The sequence below is a fragment of the Aspergillus thermomutatus genome (assembly GCF_002237265.1).
Source record: "Aspergillus thermomutatus strain HMR AF 39 chromosome Unknown NODE_464, whole genome shotgun sequence".
In the NCBI taxonomy this organism is placed as follows: domain Eukaryota; kingdom Fungi; phylum Ascomycota; class Eurotiomycetes; order Eurotiales; family Aspergillaceae; genus Aspergillus; species Aspergillus thermomutatus.
In genome coordinates this window covers 1-10,938 of record NW_020798514.1, presented here as the reverse complement: position 1 = coordinate 10,938, position 10,938 = coordinate 1, and the positions used below count along the sequence as shown (strand labels likewise).

Genomic DNA, 10,938 nt, shown 5'->3' with positions numbered 1-10,938 from the left:
CACCCGCACCGGCCACTGGCCTCACTTCCGCACCGTCCCCAAGCAGTTCCCCCCCTGGCCCAAAACGCCGCCCCCCGCCTCCGAAGGCGGCATCTGGGGCGTCCAGCACCTCCTGCACCCACAGATGCCCGGCCGCGCCGAATTCGCCCGGTTCTATTTCTCCGAGAAGGTGCTAGCGGTCGCGGAGGAGCTGCTCGGAGTCAAGGGTACAGGTACATCACCCCGACCGAACGACGCTACCGAGCCGCTGGTGATGGAACTGTTCAACCTGCTTGTTGCGCCGGAAACGAAGGACTTCGAGCTCCGCTGGCACCGCGATGATATCCCCGAGACGGTATCGCCGGAGGAGGAGATGCGGTTGCTGCAGGCGAAGAGCCCTCAGGGCCGGCAGTCGCATGCGCAGTATAATCTGGCGCTGTGTCCGGATTCCTCGCTGATTGTGGTCCCGGGGTCGCATCGGCGGGTGCGCACGGAGACGGAGCGCAGTGCGGGGCCGTATGAGCCTGAGTTGCCGGGTCAGTTGGCGGTGGAGCTTCGGCCGGGGGATGCGGTGTTCTATGATAGTAATATTCTCCATCGGGGGGTGTACAAGGCGAAGCTTGAGGGGGGCGAGGAAACGAGATTGACGCTGCATGGGAGCATTGGGTTGAAGGTGTCGGCGCCGGGGGACGACGCTGATAAGAAGGTTCGGGCTACTGCGGTCCTGCAGCACGGTGTTGGTTCGTGGGTTAATCAGGAGGATGCTGCGTTTGGCATCGGCGAGCGAGCGGAGAGGATGAGGGCAAACTTGATAGCGCTCGGGACAGGCGAGGGCGTTGGTTATTCTCTACAGGGCTAGAGTCAGATAAAAGTCATCGGAGTATATCGGGAATCAATTGCTTATGCATCTGACAGTGACACAGGGGTATCGTATCTCCAACAAGCCAATGAACAGACCATGACGTCCGTTTGATATTTCTCGAAGTATGTACAATGGAGCCGTAATCATTGTCGTAATCATCATAAGACCATCATCACTCGTTCGCCGGTCGTTGCCCGTACACGTAATGGTACAGGACGTATACATGCAAATTGGGGCGCAGCAGATCCGCGCGTACTTTATCCACGTATGCCTGCGCATCTTCGCAACTCCAGCCGAGCACGCGAGTAAACAGGGCTAATGTATATGGCTCTACGGCCTCGTACAATGTGATCTTGCCCACCCTCCCAATCTCTTTCAACCGGGGACTCTTGGGCCATGAGCCTACCGGGCACTATAACCAGTTGTTAGCGATTTCCGAGCCATCACTGATAAGGGAAAATGGTTGAAATACCTTATAAGAATCATCCATGACATTCACAAATCCCACATCCTCCATCCACCCTGCTAAATTCGACGCAACATTCATCGGCTTGCCAAACTCCTTACTCGTCCCAACAATCTTCTCCTGCCAGTCCAGCAGCATATGCGCATGCTGAATCGTATCATCATCCGACCGCATCCACGTCTCATACTCCTGGATCTCAACCCACCCTCCAGGCTTCGTATGCCTGTACGCCTGGCGCAGGAGCCGGTTCCAATCGGCAATGCCCCCGCCCAGACTCCGAGCATGGATGTAATCGAACGCCTCATCAGGCGCAAACGTCCAATCGCTCTCCGCGTCGTCGACGTTGAACGTACAGTTGGGCGGCGCCCAGTTCGGCTGGATGGGACTTAGATCCGTCCCCACGATCTCCGCGTCGGGGAAGTCATCGGCCATCTCCAGCGCCCAGATGCCTGTTCCTGTGCCTATGTCGAGGATGCGCTTCGGCGGACCGTCATTGAGGATCGGGGCGCGGTAAAGATCGCCTCCTATGAGAAGCTTGAAGAGATGGTGCATGAAGGCCAGCCGGTCTTGTTCTTCCTCGTCGTTGGGCATGGGGTAGTGGCCCAGTCGGTAGGCGTGGTATCGGCGGCCATTCTCATAGCAGTAGTCCCGGGCTGTGGAGGCGAGAGTGAAATTCGAGTCAATGATGGATTGAGCGTCACAAAGTGAGTCTTCATCGCTGGTCTGGTGATGTGTCGTTAATACAGCCCACAAGTTTGGGGAATCGACGAGGGGAAATCCGCCACGGATGAGGGGTAATTGATACGATGGTCATAACATGAACAGCAGCAGAACAACAGAAAAATACAATTGGACAAATCCTCAGTTAGATGAAGAATTAGACGACATTATGAACTTCCCTTCCTTGATGTGGAAAAAAGCAGGCCATTGCCGACAAAATGAGTTGACAGCCATGGTACATTCATTGCATACAACAACACAGCGGCGGAGTAGCCCGTTGGCTGCAAATACAGGCAAATGTGTTCTTCTGACCAGGGAAAACAAACAAGCAGACGAGGCAGGTGAGAATCAAATCAAAAGACAGGGACATGAAAAAAGAAAGGGGGTTATCTTACATCGACCAGGATATGCTCATCTAGATTGGGACGCGACATCTCTAGGACAGATAATATGATGAAGCTCCGTCAAGTATAAAAGAAGAAAGGAAATCTATGAGAAGGAAAAGAAGAACCAGACGAAAATGAAAGCTAGACTCCAATGAGGGCGGACACAGGCCTAGTTAAATATGGACGCCAAAGTAAATGATCGATCAGATAGCAATAATAATTACGGAGCACAGAGTGAGGTGACATCGGCCAGATTGGACGAAGCTCCTCATCGAGGGCGATCCAAAGAGGAGAAAACAGCAGGACCTATGAGAACATAGCAGTGACTGCGAACCGCAAACCGTAACCAAGAAGCCAATTATTGGTACAAGTTCAATATGTAGACGGATACCTTAGTCCGAGACTCTAAACGAAGTCTGCCAAATGTAAAAAAAGCGCAGGGGTTCCAGGCCCAGGGAAGAGGATGATGGGTTCCAATTGCGATTCGGGCGGTGTGTTGTTGGACTGTTAGACTGTCAGGAGAGCCAGCACTGTGGTTCTGGGAATGGAGGGTGCACTCTGTATGGATGGATGTTTTCGACGAGACCTGAGTGCCGCCTTGTCGCCTAATCAGGCTTAACCCAACCTGTGCAGAGGCCAAGGGTCCGGTCCGGAATGGGTATCTTATCTCACGGAGTACGTACACACACTGTACCCTTTACCATGGACAGGTCTGAGTCATTGACAATTGTAACACCTCAAACATCAAGATAGTTTAATCCAATAGTCCTAGCCTTAAGGTAGTCTCTCTTCATTTTTGAACACAGTGGACAGTGGGACATATCCCAGTTGATCTAAGAGATACCTGAAACCTATTACCTGGTAAGTGGTAACCAGGCGTACGCACTGTCCTGTTCCAATTCCCAATTCCCCATCCAAACCTAAAGCCCCGCACGGTTGGAGCCGATTTGGGCCTAAATGGCCAATCAAATCTCCTCAATCGAGGCGATCAGCCAAATTGTCGGGTCACTTCCTGAGCTACAACTTACCGTACTCCGTATGATGGGTCATTCATCAAGTGGCCTGCGGGCTCTTCTAGCAATATACACAGTAGTAGAGAGGTATCTACTATCTAGATATTATTATGTGTGGCATTGGTGTTGGTAACTTACACCGAATACCTCTAGCTGATACACTTTGTACGGGGTGGATGCATTCTGGATGTCTATGACTCGACTGGCCATCACTCTTCCTTCCATGCTATCTCCAGCGCTACCAACAAGGCTAAGTGGAAAATAGACTAGACGATGAGCCTGTCTTGGTTGGTCGGATCCGGATCAGCCTGATCAGCAGCCAGCACGGATGATTTGTCCCAACTAGCCTGGCTGGCTTCTAGAAGGACGTGATGGGCGTGATGCATGCGGTCTTGGTATGGCTGATTTCCTGACTACAGATATTTGGAAATGGATATACGGTTCCGATCAATGCCTTCTCCATGGCTGTAACCCCTCAATAGAGGGTCACTGTAGCCCTCATCTTTATCCGTGATTTAATCTCTTCCCCCCTCTCTCAGCTCCCGGGGACGCCGAGATGCAAAGTATATTAATCCTGCGCTAAGCCAACCCAAAACAGTAAAAGCACTTGCATGCAGGTGCCTACTGCTTCTTCCCAGATGTGCTGTCAGCAATCAGCAATCGGCCGCCATACAGTGCCCGTGTCACTACATTACATCCCTCTCTGCTTGTACGCCATGCATCTCGACGCCCTAGTTCCAGAAAGAATAAAGAATTCCTTTTGGAGTGCAAAGTACGGGTGTCATTCAATCCACATGGTCACTGAAAGCACTCATGCCTCTGCAATGGATTTACCACAACAGAAAACGTTTCACCACATCTCATGATAACCGGCTGAAAGTCGGTGCTTTCTGGCCGTGCTACGGGTTTATTCGGTATCAGCTACATACATAACGTCGTCAAGTCCGGTCAAGAAGTCCTTGAGATTCTCGACCGTATTATGAGAGAATAAAGAGATAGACAAGGTAAAAAGAAATGCCATCCAGGGAGTTTCGCTTGGACCTTCAAGTCACCTGCTCGTCCAATCAGCCCAAGCTGCGGAGTTTCTCCTGTTCGTCGGGGGTTAGCGCGGCGAACAGTTGCTGGAACCCGGGTTTAGTGGACGCATTGCGGAAGAAGTCCAGCAAAAATGCCTGAGTCTCGTCATCCCGCTTGCGCACACCAAACACCCCTTCAGTGCCACCTTCGCCAAACGCCATGAGCTCTTGCTTGGTGACACCCAGGTTGAGATCGAGTGTATTGCTGGGGATGTCTTCCCATTCACCATCGTCGTCGCTGTCCTCTTCCTCTAGAGCGGCTGCGGTAGCTGCATCAATCTCCTTGCTGCCTGATGCTGCGGCCAGCTCCTCGACGAGCACTTTGATAATCTTCAACGGAGCCGTCACAGTCGTGTAGCGGTCTGGGTTGTTGCGGGTCTGCGATCGAGTCTTGATGCGACCCGTTTCCTGAATGATGAGGTCACCTTTGACTTGCACCTGAGCCAGGCGGGGGTCCTCGAGGTTGTATAGTGTAGCCAGAGCAATGATGTTCTGCTTAATCTCGTCGTATCCAGCGAAGTTGACCGAGTTCTCGAGCCATTTGCTTAAAACAATTGGCAGTCCGCTCTGACCATTAATATCGACTTGCGCCAGGAAGTCAATCACTTCGCGAGCGTTTATGAGAGTCAATCGGGCGAAGACAAGGATCAAACTCTGAATAAATTGTGCCTGTTCAGCTGTGGCAAGACGCTGAGCTACGGCCCGGAGCAGCTGTGGCAGATAAGGCCCGAGTCTCTCGGATCCAGCTTTTTCGACCAGCTCGGCTGCCAGCTGTCCAACCTCAGTTGCGGCGTTATCGTCGACCGACGGGCCCAGCAACCGATCAATGATTATCAGCGCGACCTCGACCGCTTCCTTGCCACTCTGGGGATCGCGCCAGGCCACGAATTGATCAAAGTCATGTGAAAGAATGTGCCGAACCGCTTCCGTGGCAGGGCGAATTAGCTCAGCATCGTAAGAGTCCAACAGTAACCTGTTAAGCTTGGGCATGACAGTCTCCACAAATCCGGCAGGCAAAGGCTGCAGGGATCCTTCCGTCAAGGCGCGCAGGAGATCAGCCGCAAAGTTCGTGAGAGCATTCTCCTGAGTGAGGTTTCCGACGTCAATCGCGCCTGTGAGCGAAGGAAGCACTTTTTCACAAAGGCGGATGAAAGCATCAGCTCCCTGTTCGGAGATAGACTCTACGATATCCTCGAACGCCTCGGTAACGATCATTGTCAGCTGGAAATTCGTAGCCCCATTGCTGGCTATATTGAACAGGACATCAATGGCAATAGATGACAAGACCACACTTGGATTAACCATGATAGTATCGCGGATGGTCTCCGCTAAAGTGACCTTGAGGTCGTCGCTCTCGGATGGCTCCTGAAGGTCGTGCGCGGCGATGAACTCCGACAGGGCATTGATAACGGGAACCTGAAGTGGGACTGTAGTGCTTGCAGAAAGAGATGCCATAAAATCCTGAAGGGCCCGAATGCAGGATACCTTGACCACTTCTGAGGCGTCTTCAGCGATCGCCTTGAGGGTCGCTTCAAAGTAGGAGATAGCGGTAGGCTGGAACGCGTCGCTCGCAACTTGAGCCAAGACACCTGCCACAAGGTAACCACGAGCTCGCAAAAATTCCTCATTTTGCTGGATCGCGAACGTAACGAAGTTGTGGAAGCCACTCGCCAAGTCGGAAGACACCTGCTGCGAGACTTCGTTGAAGTCGCGCAGCAACTGGTTGAGAATGAACAAAGCTGATTCACGAGATTTCCATCTGCCAGAACTAAAGTCAGCGATTTCAAGCACGAAAAGTGACTGGAATCCTTACGTCGATGTTGAGTCGGCAAAAAGATTGTTCATGTAGGCGAGGAGACCTTCAACAGTTGTGACCTTGAGCCATTCTCCCAGCTTAATGACCAAGTCTCCACTGCAGGTTCGGGGGGTGTAATTGGCAGTGACAGAGGTCTCTTCCGATAGGAAGAGATTCACATCAATGTCCCACAGGCCTTCCTCCTCAGTCGTAATCTGGGCATATGAACCGGCCAGCTTCAAGATTTCTGGAAGCCAACTCGCGGTTGCTGCAGCCTGGCCGGCGTTCTGCAACTGCTGCTGGAGTTCAGCTTTGACTGGAGGCGCCTTTAGAAGCGCTTGAATCAGATCCAGCTCTTCCAGCACAAGGAAGTCTAGCGTGTAAGGGAGTCCGTCAACATCTTCTAAGCGGCCTTGTCGTTCGTCATGAATGTAGAACTCGTGGTAAGTAGACTGAATGTTGGAAAGCTCTGTCCAGACAGTCGAGAAGTAGACCGGGCTTTGAGCTGTCATGAGGCCGGGAAAGACCATTCGAATCTTCATAAGCGTCTAACAGCGAAAGATTATGCCGTCAGTACGAGTTGGAGATGCCTAAGATATTCATATAGCCTACCTTGACCACCTGCAATTTCAGTCCGATTACACCCCTCCATTGAGAAGGGACTTCACCCTCTTTGGACTCCTCTTGCTCGCTGGGGGCCTGTGGCAAGGGAGCCTTCAGAGTCTCAATGAAGAATGGGGACCAGCCGCTCAGGACCTCATCCATAAATTGTTTGACTGCCACCTTATGCTGCTCAAGCACCATCTCCAAGGTATCGAAGCAAGAGCGGAAAACGGCAACGGCCAATGCTCTCAGCATTGGGTTTCTTGACTCACTAGTCGCAATGTTGAAAAGAGTGGTAACGAGATCGCGGGCAACACCAAAGAACTGCTCCTCACTGAAACCGGTATCGACGAGGTCCAACAGGACCTTCAACGCACCGTGCAATGCACCCGCACTGCTATTAGCATCGTTGATGACCTGAAGCAGCGACGGGAGAAGCTCTGGCCATTCATCAGGGAAATCGGCGCTGGCGATCTTGCTGACCGCATAGCTGGCTGACGATTTGACCTTCCGCTCTTGAACATCCGCAGTGGTGGCCAGTTCTAACAGAACACGTCGAATCTGAGTCTTGTTGGTGTTATTGATCAAAATCTGACCCTTGAATTCGTCTAGATTGGGCGACCAAGCGGCGGCAATGAAGGTACGCAGGACGGACAAGGAGGACTGGCGAAGGTTGGTAGGGACAGAATCGTGAGAGGCAATGGCGGCGAGGGAGAGGGGGAACTGTTCGTTGGGATAGAGTCGAAGAAGCTGGAGCTCAGCGGCCTTTCTCGTATCGGCGACTGGCGACTGTGTGTCTGCGAGGAGTGTCAAGAGCTCTTGCTCCATGATGGAAGGTGTATGAGGGGTAGTTCAGGCTGCCGGAAGAGAATGGTAGATGTTCCAAGATTGAAAGTCGAGGCCCCAAAGCAGCTGCCTACAGAGGAGTCTCCTGCTGATCAATGGCGCCAGCAATTGACCTGCGGTTGAAGATATTAGTTGACACGACGCGAATGATTATTGTTCCTGTCGCGTAGGAGGGGCAGAAGACGGTGGAAGCACAGAATGAAAAAGGGGAGGCGGTGAGTACTTCATTCAGAATAACTATAAACTGCAAATCTTTTGAAATTTTGATGGCTGTATAAACCGTTGTAATGTACGATGGAGAAAAGACAATAGCAACTCTCAAATCTCAGGACATCACTGTTGTTCCCTCTTGCAATAGAAAGTAGGGCTTAAGGATCTGGTTGGTAATAATATAGAGCGCCTACTCTGTACATACTTCAAGACTGATCATCTTTGTCCTTGCTGCAGTCCAAGAGTCAAGAAGTGAGAAGTACAGCTCTGCCATTTCATTTTATTACATGTAATCTATGGTGGAGAAGGACGTAAGGTAGGTACTTTAGGTCCAAAGAGTTAGTACCTTACCACTAAGACTGTTTTGTTCCTTTCCCTGCTAAGTGCTATGTATCTAACTCCATACATACCGTTGTCCCAGTAGTAATATGCCAACACATATAGTTCCATGGAGAAGCTCATTATTTAGGATGTAAAATACTTACACAGACTAATCACATATCAACCTATGTTAGCAGGCCAGTGATAGGGAGTATTATGCAGATTTCATTATGTACTGGGATACGCATTAGCAGAATAGCTTGAGGAGATATTGCAATGGAAAAATCAGAAACTACCTAAAATTAAAAAAAAAATATTATCACAGCACAAGACAGAGGAGCGAGCCCTGGTAACAAAGACGCTGATCATTAGTGGAGCTCTTGGCAACATGATCCAGTTAAGTTATCTATGAATTGTCCTGTGTGGGGACAATTGTACTTCTTACGCAGCTACAAGCCTACAAGGGCATCAGAGAGGCGGCAAAAGGGAGACGAAACCATGACAAAGAGTAGTTAGGACGCAGAAGATGGAGAATAACAGTAAGTGTGCTTGGGAGCAAGAAAGAAACAAAATAAGGTATAGAAATCATATTCCATAAAGAGTACAGGACAGCATAATCTTTGAAGATAGGACAGGCAGGTACGGAGTAGAAAAGCGTAATATACCCGACAGTAGTGCCAGGTACTGCACAGATCACCATAAAACAGTGCCCAATCTTACCGATCATTCTATCTATCCGCAGAGAACACCCAAAATGACGCGGAAAAGATTAGCCATTACTTTTTTCTTCCGCCGCCGCCACACTGCTAGGATCAGGCTGAGAGCCAAAGAAAAGAGAGCTAAAGAATTTAAGCAACATCATACATACCTGCCATGACGTAGGAGGATGTTGATGACATGCCAGAGCCCAGAGTACCCCTGTTGGTGGACTCGCTATTGTGAACCTCAAGCGAAGCAACTCGGAGGATTCTACCTTCTTATACAGTAGTCTACCACTTATCGCAAGACAAGAAAATCACGACTCCTAGAGATGAGAGTCTGGATAATAGGATCAGTTGAATATCAATGACGTCTCAATTGGGAAAGTCCTTGTTCCTCTGCTGTTATTCCAACTCTTGAATCTCGTGATGGTACTACCGCAGTATTACTAATGTCCTGATCTTTCGCTTTAGAGATGATCGGCCATAGTCGCCATGGAGGCCATACTGTGTACCAACCAGAGCGTCTCGAGCCACCCAATACTTGATTATGGTGGAGAACGAAAGAGTTTTTGAGATGAGGGCTTCAAGAGCAGCACTTGATGGATCATGGATATTGTCTTCAACCCCGAGCCCAAGATACGAGTACTAATACACAATGTGCAATAATTGTGATATCACGCTTGAAGATAAGATAGGTTAATTGATGACCACGTCAATGGAATGGTTCCTGTCAACCTTCCCTTGGGACTGCCAAGTATGGGTCAGGAGCAACATTTGCACTGAATCTTTCTTCTTCTCTCAGCTCGAGTCATGTGTCTTTGCTTGATTTTCTGATTCTTTTCACTTGGTCACTTGGATCCTAGTAAAGTACCCGAACAGGCCCATACTCGAGTACCTACGGAGTAGTAGTAACTGCTGTTCAACTGTTCTGCAGGGCACCCACACCCGTGACGCAACCACGTGATGGCTTGGGGGGAGTTGACTTTCCACACCTTTTCCCCTCCAGAATGTTGTCTACCACTTTTTCCTTCTCTTCTCGCCTCGCCTTCCTTCTTTTACTAGGTACTCTACTCTCGCTTGTGTGGCGCATATAAGCTTGCATTAATATTGGGTCTGAGCTGCTCAGATCGATTTGCTTCCGACACATCCCTGTGAGCAGCAGCAGCCCAAATACTCTCACTATCTCTCCCTCCCTCTCTCCTCCCTCGTACAAAGGGTCTCCAAGTCATCTACCCTACGAATCTATTCACCTTCAAACGGATACAAGAGAACCCCTTGTTTGCCCTTTCTAGAAAGCCCACCATCAATCTGTCCATAATACTCCTTTCCAGGTATCTTTGAAGCTTTTCAGCAAGCAAGAACTCTTGGGGGTACAGGGTAGACCGAACCTGGCAACAACAGCAAAAAAACCCAGGAAGTACAAAAAGAGGCATTCCCGTACCTTAAAAAACGAAGCGAAAGAAGACAGACGCTTTTTAGTACTGTCATTATCATCGGACGACTACTTATCTCTTTGATTTCCTTATTTCCCCTTCTGTGATCATAATTATTTCCTATTTTGATTCATATCTTTCGATCCCTTCCATTCGACTATCACGATATCGACGAGTCCATTAGTACATGCCAATGTTTTGAGGTTTCTTTGCATGTCCCTTTTCTTCGAAACTTGTTGTCTGTATGTAAGTATCAATCACCCCCATGAAATACCTAATTAGTACTGTACTCCGTACCCTACCTTGTTCAGGTTCCGTACTAGGCCCGCCCCTCCCCTCCATCATCCATGTCATGTCTTTCTTCCCACTAAAATACAGACTAAAAGTACCTTACCTACCTCTTCTTTTCGTTACAATTACTTACTCATGTTCATTTTCTTAACTGCTCACCTACTCCTTCTCTGTCATCCACGTTCTCTGCTTCCCAATCTTTACCTTCAGACATAACCACCAGCACCACCACCAAC

General features: G+C 49.8%; 2 protein-coding genes across 2 annotated transcripts; both read right to left on the bottom strand.

The window, feature by feature from the left end:
- Positions 1-1,013: 1,013 nt before the first annotated feature.
- CDV56_101496 (class I SAM-dependent methyltransferase) lies at positions 1,014-2,461 on the bottom strand (the record flags this gene model as incomplete). Its single annotated transcript, XM_026755115.1, has 3 exons — positions 1,014-1,253; positions 1,314-2,030; positions 2,423-2,461. The coding sequence occupies 3 exons, from the start codon at positions 2,459-2,461 to the stop codon at positions 1,014-1,016; spliced, it is 996 nt and encodes a 331-aa protein (XP_026609613.1).
- Positions 2,462-4,490: 2,029 nt separating this feature from the next.
- On the bottom strand, positions 4,491-7,728 carry CDV56_100681 (putative importin beta-5 subunit; the record flags this gene model as incomplete). Its single annotated transcript, XM_026754300.1, has 3 exons — positions 4,491-6,261; positions 6,316-6,845; positions 6,910-7,728. The coding sequence occupies 3 exons, from the start codon at positions 7,726-7,728 to the stop codon at positions 4,491-4,493; spliced, it is 3,120 nt and encodes a 1,039-aa protein (XP_026609612.1).
- Between the last annotated feature and the right edge of the window lie 3,210 nt (positions 7,729-10,938).